This window comes from Papaver somniferum, chromosome 8, assembly GCF_003573695.1.
Source record: "Papaver somniferum cultivar HN1 chromosome 8, ASM357369v1, whole genome shotgun sequence".
Taxonomy (NCBI): domain Eukaryota; kingdom Viridiplantae; phylum Streptophyta; class Magnoliopsida; order Ranunculales; family Papaveraceae; genus Papaver; species Papaver somniferum.
The window spans coordinates 94,888,402-94,906,533 of record NC_039365.1 but is presented as its reverse complement, the minus strand read 5'-3'; the positions used below and the strand labels follow the sequence as shown (position 1 = coordinate 94,906,533).

Genomic DNA, 18,132 nt, shown 5'->3' with positions numbered 1-18,132 from the left:
ATGCAATGGCTCTTGGATACAGAAAGGGATTCTGGTGGAATTACAAATATCCAGGAAAACACAACTTTGGAAAGTTGGAAATGGTATAAAGATTAATATTTAGGAGGACAGTTGCGTAAGAATATCATTTATCTCATTATAAACCCCATTACCTGCCTAGATTAATTAACTTTGGTACATCACCTAATCACAAATGATGGTCACTGGAATATAGAAAAATTGGAAGAATGGTTCTCTGTTAATAATTGTACTGCAATCTTCAATACTTCTTTTGACTTACAAGAAAAAAACCAGGTGATCTGAAAGCTGACTTATAAAGAAGAATACACTTTTAAAATCTCTTTATCAACACAAACTCAAAGACAAATGCAAATGGGATGAGCCACATAATTCAAACCAGGAGAAGATATGGAAGATGGATACTATCGCATTTGTCATCCCATTCACTTGGAAATGTGCTCATGGGGTCCTGCCAACTAATGTTAAAATAACGGGAATCCTACACTACATTGATCTTATCTGCAACTTCTACAAGAGTAGTGAAGAAACTATTGCACATATATTCATGCATTGTCTTATGGATACCTCTGCCTGGATGAAGTTGTTTGGGAGAAACTCTAACCATTATGGGGGTGCAACAAGCTTTTGCAGTTGGTTGAATAAATGGTTTGAGAACAGGAAAATCTATGATGAATGGGCTCATGCTACCAAATGCTGGTACATCTAGAAGGCCATATGTGATTAAATTTTCGGGGAAATAACTCATAATGCCAAATGCATCATGATTAGAGTAAAAAGAAACCTTTGTGCCCATAATAGGGTTATGCACATTTATAATAATATCCTAAGTGGTCTCCACTTCAGTAGAACTACTAAACTAACTAGTGAATGGTGCATTGCCAATCAAGAAAGAAGATTTTGTATAACTATTTATATTAGTATACAATATAATATATGAGGAAAACTATACTGCGAAAACTAATAATGGCTTAATTGTTGTCTCCTTATGGGGCTGCAACACCGAAGAAAGAAGATATCTATATCACAGAGATCGCAATGCGATTGAGCATATACATGAGCTTCACTAGCTCTTAATTATAAAAAGGAGCTTCAGAAATATAATATAGATTTTGCAGTAGAGGGGGACCAGGTATTGCAGTACCTAAAGAAAGGATATCAAATAGAAGTTCAATGAAGATTCTCTTCGAACCATCATATAACTATTACCAAATAAATCCTAGAGAAGCATATGAAGCCACTTTTGTTCTGGGCATCTTAAATAATATCCAGAGACATGAGAACTCTACAGCGGCTAGGGATGTAAGTAATCCTCGAAAAATACTCGGCCTACTTGTACCTTCCTTAAACCTGCATGTACCTGTAAGAGCCTAATGGCCGCCTGGTATGGCATGGTTAGTTTAAATGGGTGGGCACGGGCCGGATTCCCATACAATTAAATATTATGGCCTGGTAACTACCCAAACAACCCAGCCTGATATCCATTTGAATTTTTGTAAGAGTTTTAGTTTTACGTTGAAGTAAATTGTTATATGTTTTGGTTATATTTTGGATTAAATTTTTATTCTATATATAAAAGATTAATTACATAAGATTTATTTGAACAGTAATTCATCCAATCTCCAAAATCCAAACACGAATTAAATCAGTTATACATAACTTTAAAAGTACAAATAGCCTGTAGCAATTTGAACTTCAACATAAGTGTCCTTACCTGGCCTGTCCGGCATGGTGGGCTTCTTGGGTAGCTTAATATGAGGCTAGTCTGGATTAAAAAACGGGTTAAGCAGCCCAACTTGATCCAATTAACATCCTAACAACGACTAATTTATCTTTAATTTTTGAAATAAGATCGAGTATCGAAACCATTATATGTCCAGATCCAACGTAATACCTTGATTCGAAAGATAGGGTTAGACGATTGTAATGTATGTAATGGTATTTCAATTTTTAGCACCGAAGATTTTTCAACACAATTGACTTTAGAGTTGGAAAAAAGCTTTTGGCATAATCCAGGGATGCGTAGACATTTCAGGAAGCTGTTATTGGGTGAAGCTGTTATTGGGTGACTGTAGTGGTGCCCGTAGAAAATCCCACACTACCGGACAACCTAAATCGTTAGGTGGGAACAATATCGGTGGAGATTCGGGTCATTAAAGATGGTAACAGAGTCGACAATGGGCCACATGCCGAGGATAGAAAGGTACACTAGACGGGTTGGTCAGGTACTTATCTCATGAAACGTCAGAAATCTGAGTTTGAATATATTATGGAACCGAGGAGGGCTCCAATTTCAGGTGGTGGTATTGTAATACCCCGATTCAGCATGTAGAGTTCGCCGATTGGAATATAGGTAATAGTTTGTTCTTTCCTAACACTGAGGCCTTGGCTCTAGAGTTATTAAAAATCTCTGCAGTTAAGCATGCTCGGGCAGGAGTAATCTAGGTTGGCGACCTCCTGAGAAGCTATTGCTGGATGACCGCAGCAACGCCCTTTCAAAATCCTTCCTCGAAAGATGTTGCTGGATGACCGTAGCAGTGCCTGAAAACCCCACACTGCGCTGGATGCACCCAATGGCTAAGTAGGAACAATATCGTGGAGTCTCGGGTCATTACATCCAAACTTAAGCATGTTACTAAATCAGTTAATGTCCGTTGAATACTAAAAGCTGCACAAATCCAGTTGAAATATCCGAAAGTCTCCAAATCATGATACATGTAACTCATTAATAAGGTTCTTTATGACTTACTTTGTTCTCTAAGAAAAAGAAGGAGGGAACCCATAAAGGCCTGGTAGTTTATCGGTTCGAAATGATTTACCCACCAGATACTCGGATAGTTGTTTAATTTTTGGTATTTTGAGGCAGAATCTAAACGAACTATCAGTTTTGACTAGATTTTTCACATTTTTCTTTTTCTATCTTAATAAGAATATTAACGAAGAAATAACAATTAATATATATGAAAACAACTTTTTAAAAAGTGAGCGGGGTAGATATTTACTACGAAATTAAATTAATAAATGTTGTTTTTTTTTTCTTTCTGAAAGTACTAGGTGAATATTAATTTGTAATTATAATTCCAATGGTACTGAATGAAACCTATATGCCCCATCAATACCCCTACCAATAACAACATAGAAGCAAATAAGTAAACAAAGTTTAGAAAGCTAAGAGAAGAGATACATTACATATACATGATATGGCAGATGGTGGAGGAGTTGTAAGAACAGTCGCATACAACTTTACTTAGGGAATTGGTACTTATAGTTGCGTTAAGATCTTCACTTCTATTGCAAGAAGTTTGGTTGATATTCTTCCAATATGGAATCTTTAACTTCGTTGATATTTGCTTAAGTGCTTCAACTAAACAAATGGTACACAAATATATATCAGTATGTAAACATGGAGAAACCAAGATATTTTTTTCAAAGATCTTGAAAACTTGTGTCAACATTTGGGAATAACTTATAATCATAGAAATGGTATTAGAGTAGCTGAAGTTTTGGAAAAGAAGGCAAAGAAGAAAAGTATAACTAAATAACGATAAAACTTAATGCCAAGATTGAGAAACGAAATGGCGGATGCTTTAACAAAGGAAGGGAGGAAAATGGGACCGATAGTTTACTCCCCAACTAATATCTCTATGTCTCTTTTTAAATTATTAAGCAAGGACTCATAGTTTATTTTCAGCACTAATTATGTAACTCGCACAGCAACGATGAACAACATTATAATATAATTTCTCTATTTGCCTAGAAAAAAACTTAATGCCAAGCTTCCTCATTTATGTTATATCCCTAGATAGACATAATCTAGTTTCTAATATCTTTTTCATCTTTTAGTAATTGACTGAAGTTCATAATCAAAAAGCTAATTGAGAAAATATGACGATTATTCTTCGATAAAAAAAAATAACAAAAATTGTTAGATTCGTAGCCTTGAACAACATAAAAATCGTTCCACTCATGATAGAACCCATCAGTGGGACCGTGTATGTAAGCGTCTTTTATGTGGTTCAAAAGCACGTTGGTACAAAACCATTGTTAAAAGGAAAAAATGCGATGAAAAAAAAAAAGAAAAAGGAAGGATAACTAGAAATCAGGTACCAAATAGAGTAATATGTAGTTAAAAGTTCTAAAACCGAAAGGCATTCGAATTGTTAAACCCGACCAAATTGGGGTATACCCATTTTGTTCCCAACCACAATAGTGGGTTAAGGGGTCTCTAATGTTATGAAGTTACCTAACTACCTTTCCCTTAATAATAACTAAAACTGCCCTTTTTGGTTTTACATTCAAACCTTATTCTTTTCCTATTTCTTCTTCATCAATCTAATGATTAATTCATTTCTTCTTCTCTATACTTTATAAATGAAAAAAATCGTCGACTAGAATTTTTCATTGTTGATTAATTCTTTAAAACTCCATCTAATACTTCAATTTTATGTTTGCATGTCAAATTAGGCTAGAAAAATCGAATTTGTGAATCTGCAGTTGCGACGCCGGCAAGATATTTGTTCCACGACCTTGCCGACTTTTCATGTTTAGATGTAGTCGTTGTCTTCCTAGGTTGAATACCATGCCGGATTTTCATATATGGAAATGCCATTTACAGGGTCGGCACGATATTCAACCTTAATACCATGCCGACTAAATGTGTTTTTAACAGTCGTTGGTTTTGAAACTTTTACCCTGCTGACTAATGCTTTGAAAATGTTTGTGTTTCCTGAGTCCATATAGTTATAAAGTCGCATGGTATTTGAATACCACTGTGTCGGCTGTGTATTAGTCGGCACTGTATGGATTATAGACCCCGCCGACTAATTGTTTGGGAAATCATTTGTATTTCATGTGTTCAGTTTTGTTATAAGCCGACATGGTATTTGAATACGACCCTCCCGACTATTGTTTAGTCGGCATAGATTATAGTTATCGATCCTGTGCCGACTGTTATGTCAAAAATAGTAAAGTCGACATCGTTATTTAGAAAGAAGCATGCCGGCTAAAGTTAGTCGTTATCTTCTTAATTTGTCGACCTTGCCGACTTTTCATACTTTCAGATCTGAAAGTGTTGATTTCTTCTTTAATTTTGAGTATGATTTCATTCAACAGCTTTGCAATCCCCTTTTAGAAGTGTTTGGGTAGTGTGCTTTCATTTCCGTTGCAAAAGATATTCTGAAAACAATTTTTTTCATTAAAAATCTTTCCACATAAGTTCAATCAAAAACAAAATTTCATAACTTTAATTTAATCTATTCAATTAATTAATCTAAACTCTAATTAATTTAACCAGATTTTTTTTAGTATTAATTAAAAAAGGTATATTAGTCATTTTGAAAATAAATGATTAAGAGGTGTTGTATTTTAGTTCGTAATGATCCGAGTTTTGTCTCACTAGGCATAATGTACGCCGGTTTGGCCAGTTGTTAAAGCTAAAAGCTCATTTTATAAAAAGACAGTTCACATCATAGCCCGCGCTGATTAGCAAGTACATACTCATATTCCGAGTACTTGCCTTTTGAAAGAGACCAGAGAAACAGATGCTAATTAATTCAGTGGTTAGTGGTCATCTTTTATTAAAAAAGAAGTCACTGGTCCACATTTCATACAGTATAATAGCAACTCAAGCAGCAACGGTACCTCCAATTACATAATGTTATCACATCGGGTTTTTAATAAAACCGATGGCATAATGAGCGAAGTTGAAAATTGGCAGCAAGCGACAGGAAATTTACAAAAAAGTTTTGTTGAGGACGCTTAAGATCCTATTCAGCATCATCAAATATATTGTGTTCGTCAAACTTATTCAAAATTAAAGCAATTTGGAAAAAGAGTAAATGTTAGTGTCAGTCCCTTAAATATTTTTCTTTACAAGATAGGTTTACGCGAATAAACAACTAAAAGCTGTCAGAATAAAAATTAAATCGGGTTAGAAATGGTTTTGTCTCAGTCCTTTGAATAAAACATAATTTAACGCTAATCATGATTTTATTTCATTCGGTGCTCCTGAGAAACTTTGTATCCAAACTAACTAGCAATGGTTAAAAAACTTGGAACAAACAAGGCTGTAAGTGTTTATAACATGGCATGTGTGATGCAAAAGCAATATTTTCACGTACCATGGAAGATTCTGACTGCTTGAAAATCTCTGCCTAACAAGTATTTACTTACTCGGAAGGAATATAGCACTAATACAGGCTTATACAGCATCAATAAGGTTCATAAAGACTCTTAAGCAAGCAACTTAAATGGATAAATGAGGATCTTAATTATGAAAGATCACATATAACAAAAAAAATTAATCAAGCATGAAAGCAAGAACCTAATTAGGGCCAATTGACCTTCATCTTCTGGTATAACTTGAGCTTCACAACTGAATTCCTCCAAGCAATTCAACACAATTAACAACACAAGAATTATAACAGAGAATTTTATATTTGAGATGACATGAAGAGATAGTAACTTCATATCTGTGTTTCAACTTCAATAACAACAACTACTACACTACTGCAGGAGAAGACTTGTTGGGAATAGGATTTAAGAGAGACGAGAATGAAAATGATGGTAGAGTTTTGTGGCCCATGATTAGCTCACTTATGGAAGACTTGGACTTGGTTATTGATATGTCAAGTAAGTACTACTGAGAACCAATGTTGTGTCAATTAGAAGAAGAATCTGTAAACCACTTATTGCTACACTGCAGCTATACAAGAAAGAAAATCCAGGACTATATGAATCTTTATCTCAAGACTCAAGAGTTCCCTGCTTGGAAGCACAGAAGAGCAAGAAAAAGGTGTGTTGGGCTATGCAGTGTGAAAGATGCAAAAAAGAAAGGAAATTCAGCCACTTGAAGACTGAAGAGTGTCTACTAATTTGCTATTCTTCTTCTTCTTCTTCTTATATCATCTTCTTCATCTTCACTGTAGTAAGACACTGCAGAATCAAATTGCCATGTATCCTCCATTGATGATTTACTCTCTAATAAAGCACTCTCTTGAGAAAAGGTTGATATCTGTGTTTGGTTGTCATACGAGATTCTCTCAGATGTCCTTGACCTAGTATCATCAACCCTCGAACCACCACGTATAAGATGTGATATTTGAACTGGAGTTTTCAATAGTGATTCTTGGACTGGAGTTCGACCTTCAAGCATGCTCACAACAGTAGACATCAATGGTCTAAGACTAGGAGATGGGTTTGTGCATAACAAGGCTATGTTTAACATTCTCAAAACTTCTTCTTTTGAATAGTCTGAATTCAGAATCGGGTCAACGAGGTCAAGGAGATTTCCTTCCTCTTTTAGTACATAAGCCTGCAGTTATACCAAGATAAGAGTTAGTTTTTGTAAGCCACTTTTCCAGTAAAATCAACTGTATGTTTATCATATATATGCACATTTATACAATTCGAACTACTAAAGAAGGTTGATCAGTAATTTGAATCCCTTCAGTACTGTCTTTGTAGGCTCCAGTAGAGATGAAGTAATATATTTCACCTTCCTCAAAATAATCATATTTTTACTAAGGGAAACATGCAAGCCATGAGTCAATCACATGCACTGCACTCAAGGAGTCCGTAAAGGTTCAACATGAGTCCAATCAATGACCTATAGGACAACTTTTGAAACCCAAAACCCAATACCAAATTGACAAAGAAGTGCGAAAAAGAATCATTTGGAGTTGAATTTCATTTCCTTTAGAAGAATGCGGGGAAAAATATACTAATGCTTTCTATTGAGTGCAAAAATATTTAGGGGTTACTTTACCCAGTCAAGAAGACAGCTGATGAACTCATCCTTCGGAATGTAATTTGTGTTGCTCTTTCCACTGACGATCTCTAATGCAACAACTCCGAAGCTGTAAACATCTGCTTTGTAAGTCAAGCGACCCCTCATTGCATATTCTGGAGCCATATAACCTCTATAAGTAATAACAAAGAAACACGGTTAATATCATGGGCCAAATAGAGAATCCTCGCCTGTTATTTACATGGACACGTCAGCGAAGAAGTTTATACTGAATGTAATTGTATGCAATCTGCACACAGTTTTAGATCACATATGGCAGACGCTTAAATAATTTTGAATATTCATATACCTTAAATTTGAACAAAAGGCAAAAAACTCATCACCTCCAAACAAAATTAGACAATTGATGATCTTAAATGCAGCGTACCAAGACCATAAGTCCAATCACAACTAGTTAGTTAGATTTGTGATATATGAGCTAGATGTCTTAAAGAGTCACAAATAACAAGATGTGTTGCATACCCTTAGGAATGATAAAAATGAACTCAAAGAGAGGAAAGTATTGCATCATATTACACTTCTAAAATTGACAATGTACTAATGTACATGAAAATTCCATCCATGTCTTATTGTCTCCACTTATAACCATGCTTGTTGATTCTTTACTTAACATGCTGATAATGAAGGTGTGAAGAAATCAAATTCACTTACACAGTTCCTGCTATACGTGTACTGATGTGGGTTTTCTCCTCCTCCTCGAGTTTAGCCAAACCAAAATCAGATATCCTCGCAGTAAAATCTTTATCAAGAAGAACATTAGTTGCCTTTATGTCTCTGTGCACGATTTTCAGCCTTGATTCTTCATGAAGATAAGCTAAACCTTTAGCTATGTCCAAACAAATCCTAAGCCTTGTTGGCCAGTTCAAGTTCAATCGTTGATCTGCGCGACCTAAAACCATGACATCTCTGATTAGTTTTAGAAGGCTAAGAAAGTCGACTAGAATAGACTAGAATAAATGGATATCTAAAGTGATAATACTGATTCATGGAATCTTGTCTTGTAATAAGCTAAATATTGAGGCGAGGTGGTGTTTACCAAATAGAGCACGGGCAAGGCTATTATTCTCCATATATTCGTAAATCACCAGAAGCTGGTTTCCTTCAACACAACAGCCAAAAAGCTTCACGAGATTACGGTGTTGTATAGCAGAAATCATGTTAATTTCGTTCACAAATTCACGATTGCCTTGCATTGACTTGGCAGAGAGTTGCTTGACAGCAATTACTGAACCATCTGGACGCAGGCCCTGATGTAACGAAATAGAGATCAATTGCAGGAGTATATAGTTGCATCAAGAAAGTCACACCTAATGGAGGTGGCTTGAAAATTTGACCAACAGCAGAAAACAAAATATCAACAAGAAGCTCAAAATTACCTTGTAAACTGGACCAAACCCACCTTCACCTATTTTATTTGCAAAATCAAAATTAGTGGTTGCTGTTTTAATTTCTCTCAGAGTAAAGTAACTCGTCTGCAGTAGCTCCTTAAGTTCTGTCAAAAGGGAAATGAGCAACAAATATTTAAACCTGTAAAGTAATGAATGCAAGAACATGCAAAAGTGACAAAAACTTAAGATGTTAATTCATAGTAAACCCATGAGGAGATTGGAAACTATTGAGCAACTCATTCCAAGATTCACTCGGACATATTTTAATACTTTTAAAATTCCAAGCTAATCCTGTTGTAAGATGGGTTATCTTTTAAGAATGAATATACTACATGACTATTGTTACCGATGGAATATCTACTGTGTATGAATCACGGTTATCTTAGATATACAATTTTAGTCCAACATTGGATATAATGCATAAATGAACACAATATCAATGTGCCAGAATTTGGAAAGAGTTCCATTGCAGCGTGCCAGCGTGTGTTATCTTTCGAGCTCAATGTTTCTTTATTCTGTTCAAGTAGGGACTCAGCAGGAAAACCCAATGTACAAAATCGAAAGGATTATTTATTTGATTATTTCATTTTACCAACCTTTATCCTCAAGATCCTTTTTTCCAAGGCATCCTTTCTTCCAAAGGATTGCCAGAATCAATAAGATTAGAACACATGAAGCAGCTACAATGCCAGCAATTACTCCAACAGACACGCGACCCGTGTTCGGATCAAAGTCTAACAAAATGGAAAGATTAAATCATGATATGAATATGAAGAAGAAAATAAGAGATATAATCAAGAAACTTAAATTGTGCAGCTGACTTGGTGTAACTGCAATAGCTGAAATAAGAGGTCCATATGCAATGTCGGAGGGAATGAAAGTAGTTCCTTTCCCCGCCCAGTATAAGTGAATCTCAAGAGTGCTGCTCATAACATCAACATCATATTCTTTAATAATACTCTTCCCAACACCTTTTGCTGCTTCTTCAATATTAAAACCCTCCAATACTTTTTTACCCTACAAGGCATCAAAAAAATGTGGAAAGAACTTAGTTAAAAACAAAACCAATTAGAGATCATTCAAAGAGAGTGAGAAGTATTGATATGTAAAAATTATTTACTGCGAGCAAATTAGATAAAAGTAGATGATATGTTACTTTTGACAAACACTGACGACCACGGTTATCTAGTCACTCACTTGGATTGATACATCAAATACCCGAGTACCGATGCTGTCAGCCGTTTGGTCAATTGGGAACATTATTTCCGCAAAGTGAAGCTTCACTTTATAATTTCCCGGACGTAAGCAAATGCCGTAGTACTTGAGTGAGAGAGGAGAAATACGAGCTGACGAGTATAAGTCTGTCACTGACATGTTCGTACTCGCTTGAGTAAAATAGTTAGCTCTGTTGGACCCAACAAAATCTCCTGTACTACTACAAGCCCATCTATCATTGTACGAGAAGAATGATGATGACCCCATTGGTGATAAATCAGCGTCATACTTCTCTCCTCCAACAGTCATCTCTGAGCCACCACAATTAATGAAAAAGGCATAATCTGCAAATGTCATGGTCATCAAATCTTCATACATGGTTATGTAAAAAAAAAAAAAACGGTTGTGATTGAATTATAAGACTTATTACGAGTATAAATACAACGATTCATTTCACCGAAAAGTTCAGATAGTTACATTTGGAATCTGTGAAGCAGGGTAGATCCTTCTTTAAACACCAGCTAACTCTGCATAAGATTTTTATTTAGTTCACAATGTTTAAGATTATTATGTGCAGAAAGGCGCAACCAAGTTGCAAGGAACTTACTGGTCTTCTTCAGATGAATAGCTCGCGATTTTATTCCTGTTCGGCAATCACATAAAGTGACATTGATATAAGACTGAAACCATCTGATAAAGAAAAGACAAATTTACTAGTTAAATGAAACTTACAAATTTGAATCCTGGCAACCCGATTGAGATGGCCCAGTAAAATTGTTGTATGATAGGTCACTGCAAAACCAAAATAACAATAGTCATGCTCACGAATTGAAACTTTAGGGTTTGATGGGATGGAAAATAAGTAAATGTGTAAGCCATACAAGTTCCGTTTGGCGTTTGTTATCCATGCTGGTATCTGTCCAGTCAATGAGTTGTTAGTGAGGTACCTATATCCAGAAGTATGTTATTGACCTTGTAAATAATGATAATAAAACCAATAGAAATAGGGGGAAGCAAAATAACCAGAATTTCGAGTGTACATACAAATATTCATAACAAGTTTATATGAATTGCTGATTCGCTTACATGTTTAGAAGGGATGGCATTTCTTGGAGGCTTTGAATGTCACCAGTCAGTCTATTGAAGCTCAAGTCTCTGCAATGAAAAGGTTACAATAAAAAGTAATTACAAAGAAAACTGTTACCAAAATATGAATACTTTGGTCTCATGATGAAAGAACAAAAGTCACCAAATCCTTTCTCAATTCCAATTCATTGTTTAACCAACAACTAATACACAGAGCTTAACTATGAATATACAAGCAGTGTCCTTGAGGTTTCTCTCATACAGGGTACCTGTCTCACAGGTGTTTTACCCATGATTCCTTCCAGGATTTGAGATATTTAGGCAAAGGGGTGCACCCTATAATACGTGAATATACACTTCGTATAGGGTACCTGTCTCACAGGTGTCTAGCAGGATGGTTGAACACAATGTCAAAATGGAGGAGAGCTAGAGATTAAGGACATATAGGGGTTAGGCAATTATACGTCAATATACACTTCGAAGCACAAGATAGAACACTCGAGTATGAAAGATATGCTCCGAGTTGCGCACAGATAGAAAGAGAGAGAGATGGCGAGTGAGGGAGGGAGGTTTGGGGAATTTAATAAGCTGCAAGACACATGAGTATAGAGTGTATTACCACTGATTGAAGGAAAAGTACATATTCCCTATAGACCACACATATGTGGACACACACAATGTCACAATCTGATCATGCATATCATTTTCATAGTAAAGCACAATAACCCATCACAGATGCATTTAACAAAAACAAAGGCATAATCAAACTCATTTATTGAATAGAGTTAAGTCTACTAATTATGGGCACAGACCAAATTTCCACACACTAGAAAAGAGCATTAAACATACATGGAAATATAACAACAACCTGGACAGCAGATTGAAAGCAGTAGCATTGAAAGTTTCAGCAGCTACTCTTTTTGGTTGTACAGGAATCACAAAGGGGGATGGTTGTAAGGTGTATGCTAAAGTTGATTATTTGGCAATTCACGCACAGAGTACTGATCCCTTTAACTAAGAGAAGTAAACGAAATCATGTATACAATCAACAAAGATAAACCAACTTTCTGGAGGGACTCTAGTGCACAGTTATTCATCATAAGAAACTTACAGTTGCAATAGTCCAGGCATGCTCTCTACAATATTTGATGCAATTGACCCATTAATCAAGCAATTTCTTAGCTCCCTGTTGTATATAAATGAAACAAAGTTTTCATTAGTAAGTAAAAAATGACAGGCATGCATGTAGAATTACACAATGCAGGGAACCATAACCATAGCTCAACTCACAGTTGCTTCATGCTGCTCATATCCCTCAAATCAGGGAAGTGCATGTTTGGTCCCTTTAAGTCAGACACTCTCCTGAAAATATGTAAAACATATGATCGCTTGACTCTAACTTGTTTCTAATTCATGACCAAATACACGGAAAACACTTATATTTGAAATTCAAATTTTGTATGCAAAAAGTAGAAGTGTTTCAGTAAACTTGGAAGGTGGTCTAACAGTGTTGTTAAGTTCTTCAAGTGGAATATGGAGGAAGGGATGGGTCCCTCCATTGATGTGCCTCGCATATCTCTGCAAAGGTTTGAAACATCTTTAATCAGGAAGTTCAATCGAATTAGAATCTGAAGAAATTTTTAGAAGAGGGAATTTTGAGCACGATACTCACAGCCGAACAAGTTGCGTCCAATTGCCAATGAAATCAGGTATTTCTCCAGAGACACTAGTCCCAGCTATCCTACTGCAAATAGTAGCATAACCAGAGAATGTTCATTTCAAACAAGTGATGACAGATATAGATGCCAAAAACTATCTGGCTAGATACAGAGGCAAGGTTTGAAAAGAAAAAAAATGAGCATCACATACAAATCTGTAATGTTCTTCAGAGTAGCAAATGTTGCAGGTAAAGTTCCTGTGAAATTGTTCCCGGAAAGAACTCTGCATGAGTAAGAAAACAACTCAAAACAATTATCCTCCGATGCTCGGATGAAAACTTCGGCACTAAAAACAATAATGAATTAGCATCGGTATGGTAATACAAAATTGGCGCTCACAATGTATTGCTTTTGTACGTCAAGTTTTAAACTTCCTTTTTACCATATCACTTCCGATCATTTCTGTATTATCAATGCAACTCTAAAAGTGCTAGATGATCCAAAACTTGGACACAATAGCATCATAAGTGATGTTATAGGTGAAAGAGTAGCAGATTTAACACTATGTCTTGAACGTACTTTACATTAAAGATGCCATATCAGTTACAGTTAGGACAGCATTGTGTGTCCAACTTGTGGGGCCCCTAACATTACACAAACTGCTGACGCCCCTGTCATGGACTATCATTTACTTGCTCTTGTCATGGACTATCATTTACTTGATACAACCATGGCGCAAGTTCTATAAATGTAGCATTTGGATCACGCAACTAAACAAATAAAGTGAATAGATAAACTCAAAGAATATCAGGCAAATGAGAATAGAAAACCATCTTACAATGTCTTCAATCTGGTAAGCTTGCCAAGCTCTGGAGGAATGGGTCCTTCAAGTTGATTATCTGTCAACAACCTACGACAAAAAATTGTACAAGTAAAAATGAATCATCGGAAACCTTGAATTTCATAATGAACCAAAAAAAAAGAATTTCGCACATCTTACAAATGTTCTAGAGTAACAATGTCTGCAATTTCAATCGGAATTATTCCCTTAACATTGTTCGCCAAGAGAGACCTGCAATTCACAAAAAATAGTAAACACTTGTATTTTGATGTAGTTATCTATATAGGAACTTAGGAAACTATGCAAAAATGTATTAAAATAACTTACAAAATGACCAGTGGAAGAGTTTTCCAAGCCTTAGGAATAGACCCATTGAGATAATTGACACTAAAATCTCTGTTTAAGCAAAAATGATCAAGTGAAATCAGTTGGGCATACTATCAAACAGGTAAGAGACAGAAAGAGAATGAGGCAACCCATACATTTCTTGCAGATAGGGAAGATTTGCAAAATCATCAGGTAATTCTCCACTTAAGTAGAGGCGTTTCAGCTGACTGCATATCCAAACAAAACATCTTTTCCACAGTTAGTTCTATATCTCAATGACTCAACTCAAAGGACAAACTGCCTTCGCTTTCATTCTGATTTTCCGTGATTAACAGGTAAATGAGAAGAGGGACATTACATATTGGTGATATGGCAGATGGTGGAGGAGTTGTAAGAACAGTCGCACACAACTTTACTTAGAGCATTGGTACTTATAGTCGCATTAAGATCTTCACTTCTATTGCAAGAAGTTTGGTCGATATTCTTCCAATATGGAATCTTTAACCTGGTTGATATTTGCTTAAGTGCTTCAACTGGAGAAAGGTACACAAATATTTCGTATTAGTCGACGTGCTAAAGTACCCGGCGTGGACAGTACTGTCAATGTAATTACTGGTTTTTGATGGCCAGTGGATTCTGGAAGGCAGGCCCCATCACACTCCTGCCTCTAGAACTGATTGACATATTCCGAAAAGCTAAATGCGAAAGCACGAGGAGTATCCATTTTAGACTATAATGTGTACATTCCTAGTTACTTACCTTTGGGAACAAACGCATTACATGAAATTTGCAAGGTTACATTCTGTACCCCTGTGACAGTCATGATAATTTGGGACCTCGGAAAATATAAATAGTTCAGACAGATCCTAATAAATTCTTGCCTCACTAGTCAGTGGTCCAAAACTCCAAATATCATGTTGTATCTTGTTAGAACCACGGCTAAGTTAGAGAATGTGGCGGGCCGCAGGAAATTTCCAAGAGTTTTCTTTTTTTCCTAGTCAGAGCATCTTTTTCATGGAGATAAAGATTTGTCGTAAAAGTTGGAAAAACAATTATGCAAAGAAAATGTCTGACGAGTTAGGTTTACTCGAATAAACTACTCCTAATTAACAAGTAGAGAATAGAAAATTGGATTGGGTTAGAAATGGTCTTTGTACCAGTCTCTTAAATTAATGAGACTTAAAAATGTTGTCTTGTTTTCAGTGGACGTCTTAAGGCGGCCATCATTTTCAATCCAAAACTTGCATCGCACTGGCACTGTTTAGACTATCAATTATGAAAAAAAAAAAAAAAAAAAAACTGTTTTAAAATACTAGCTACTTTTTGAAGAACATCCATCATTGATTAAAATCACTGCTGCCTCCATTGTTTAATAAAATCTATCATTGATTAAATGATTGGAGACTGTGCTTGATTGTATATTTTCTTGCAGAAATCGGTATGCGCTGTTACTACCCAACTTCCTGTTTCACTACTACACTAATTTACGAACAAGAATAACAAAAACAGGTCCTACATACATTGAGTAAAAGGTAGAACAAATATAATTTCATCAAGAAAAATACAAATGAAAATTCCAATAAGAGATATGAAGTTGAAGAGATGAAGTAGTTTTTCTCTGAAGTTGAAAACGTATTTTCAAAACTTGGCTTTCAATATGAGATAAGATAATTTGATTATAGTCTTTGAATTATATCTACCATCAAAAGAAGATCATTCATTATAACGTACCTTCATCTTCTGGTAGAACTTGAGCTTTATAACTGAACTCTTCCAATGCGATGAATACCAGAAGCAGTATAACAGAGAAAGATTTGCTTAACACCAACTTCATATCTCCACTCGTTTCCACTTTAGACTTTCAATAACAAAACTACTAGTACTGCTACACTAAGAAACGGGAGGACTCGTTGAGGAAAAAACTAAGAGAGACGAGAATGGAAAGGATTCATATGTATATGTATTGTTTTCACTTAATCAACTGGGTGTATGAAACCATCGACCAAAAGGGACGATGATGTTGAATAATTTAGAATTGACATTTCCAGGAAAGATTCTTCATCGGTAAAAGGACAGGAATGTCCTTACAAGTAAACCCAATAAGGACAGGACAACAGTCGAAACTCGTTGATCTCGTCGTCTACCAAAATAGTAATAACAACGAAACACCAAAATAGTAATAACAATGAAACACGCAAAAGTGTGAATATGGAAAGGAATACCAAATTGTGGATATGAAGAATAAGTCACAGGTGTTAAGTATTTTGGCAAACGCCGTCAAAAAAAAATTCTATTTCAAAAAAATGCCTTCTAAAAAAAACGTGTTTTGAGGTATACATGTCATAAATCACAAGGGTTAAGTATTTTTGAAATTGTTGACAAATAAAAAATTTCTATTTCAAGAAAATGTCGTTTCCAAGAAACGTGTTCTTGAGGCATTTGGAAAACTTTTGAGGTATACATACCATAAGTCATAGGTGTTAAGTATTTTGGGCAAATGTCAACAAAAAAAAGTTTATATTTCAACAAAATGCCTTTTTCAAGATACGTGTTTTCAGCCATACCTAATGATGCCAAAATAGGATTGTTAGGTTGTAAAATCCACCCCTTGTCCACCCAATTTTAATAATGATAATTATACCTTTACTTAATTAGTGTTAGTGATTATGATTCCATGTTAATGATAATGATTAATTGGTAATGTTAATGATTAAAGTTAAGTTATTTATGTTAAATTAGTGGAGAAACCAGGTTTTTGTGAGAGAGTTTGGGTTTTTGAGAGGAAGAAGAAGTGAAAGAAAAAAATCGGTTTTTAAGATTTTTGTGATTCAAAATGTGTGATTCAAATGATGAAGGAGGATCTCCATCTCGTAAACAAAATATAATACACAATAACTACAACAATGATCCAGATTTGACTGACTTTTTGAATTATGAGAATGATTTTATTCAAACTCAACCTCAAGCTCGAGATGATGGTTTTTACAAGCCAAATCCAGGAGATGAATACATTGATGAAGAACCTTATGCTAATAAAACACATATATAGGTTCGGCTATAAATTTTTTATTCTTCAAAGTTAAATTTTTACAACTTTTCCGAATGTGCAGTATTAGGTTCGGCTATAAATTTATCCACCGAACTTTTCGCGCGAAGAACGGTACGTATGATGATGTTATAGCCGAACCTAAGTGTTTGAAAGAGTTTTTCTGGTTAGGATTATACAAAACGCAATCATAATTAGTCGACCATGTAGTTTTTGATTTCTTTTACGTACAATAGTAGGTGACTTACAGTGTAATGTTCATCTAACTATGTTTCATCCGAACTTAGTAGTATAACTTGATTAAAAATATAAGATGGAAGTTCGGTTGTAAAACTTCATTTGCATTTGGAATATGAAAGCTTATGGTTCGGCTTGTAAATTACACTTCATATAAACCGAACATAGCCCTAGTCGTACATTCTCATAGGTCTGGTCATGGAGCCAATTTTTCGAATTATCCGAACCTATAGCTAAATTTATTTTTTTGAGTCATCCAACCTTGTCATATTCTTGGAGATCCTAATTGCTGAACCTCTACCGATGTACGATCAACCTTCGGTTGGTTAACATTATTTACGAAGATAATAGAGGTCACTTCCAAAATAACTTGTTAAGAACAAATTGTGTCTGAAGAGCATATTTACCGAAACTAATATGATTGCCTCGACAATCAATTGATGTTTTACTCTATATGTTAACTATATTCCTAAATCTTAATAAGTTTATATGTGATCTTAATTATTGTA

The 18,132-nt window shown here is 35.3% G+C and overlaps 1 protein-coding gene across 2 annotated transcripts; it reads right to left on the bottom strand.

The window, feature by feature from the left end:
• Positions 1-5,984: 5,984 nt before the first annotated feature.
• LOC113302129 (probable LRR receptor-like serine/threonine-protein kinase At1g53430) lies at positions 5,985-16,330 on the bottom strand. 2 transcript variants are annotated; one of them, XM_026550975.1, is made up of 24 exons: positions 16,072-16,324; positions 14,699-14,873; positions 14,496-14,567; positions 14,341-14,409; positions 14,173-14,244; positions 14,011-14,082; positions 13,384-13,455; positions 13,187-13,258; positions 13,021-13,092; positions 12,805-12,876; positions 12,626-12,700; positions 11,515-11,583; positions 11,310-11,375; positions 11,161-11,220; positions 11,036-11,071; positions 10,906-10,955; positions 10,411-10,772; positions 10,035-10,230; positions 9,810-9,947; positions 9,202-9,317; positions 8,862-9,072; positions 8,477-8,714; positions 7,784-7,937; positions 5,985-7,330 (listed from the first exon to the last, which is right to left on the bottom strand). In XM_026550975.1, the coding sequence occupies exons 1-24, from the start codon at positions 16,172-16,174 to the stop codon at positions 6,887-6,889; spliced, it is 3,066 nt and encodes a 1,021-aa protein (XP_026406760.1). In that variant the 5' UTR covers positions 16,175-16,324; the 3' UTR covers positions 5,985-6,886. The 2 variants fall into 2 exon arrangements, with proteins under 2 accessions (XP_026406760.1, XP_026406761.1); XM_026550976.1 differs by having other exon boundaries at positions 7,098-7,330; positions 7,784-7,920; positions 16,072-16,330.
• Positions 16,331-18,132: the final 1,802 nt, after the last annotated feature.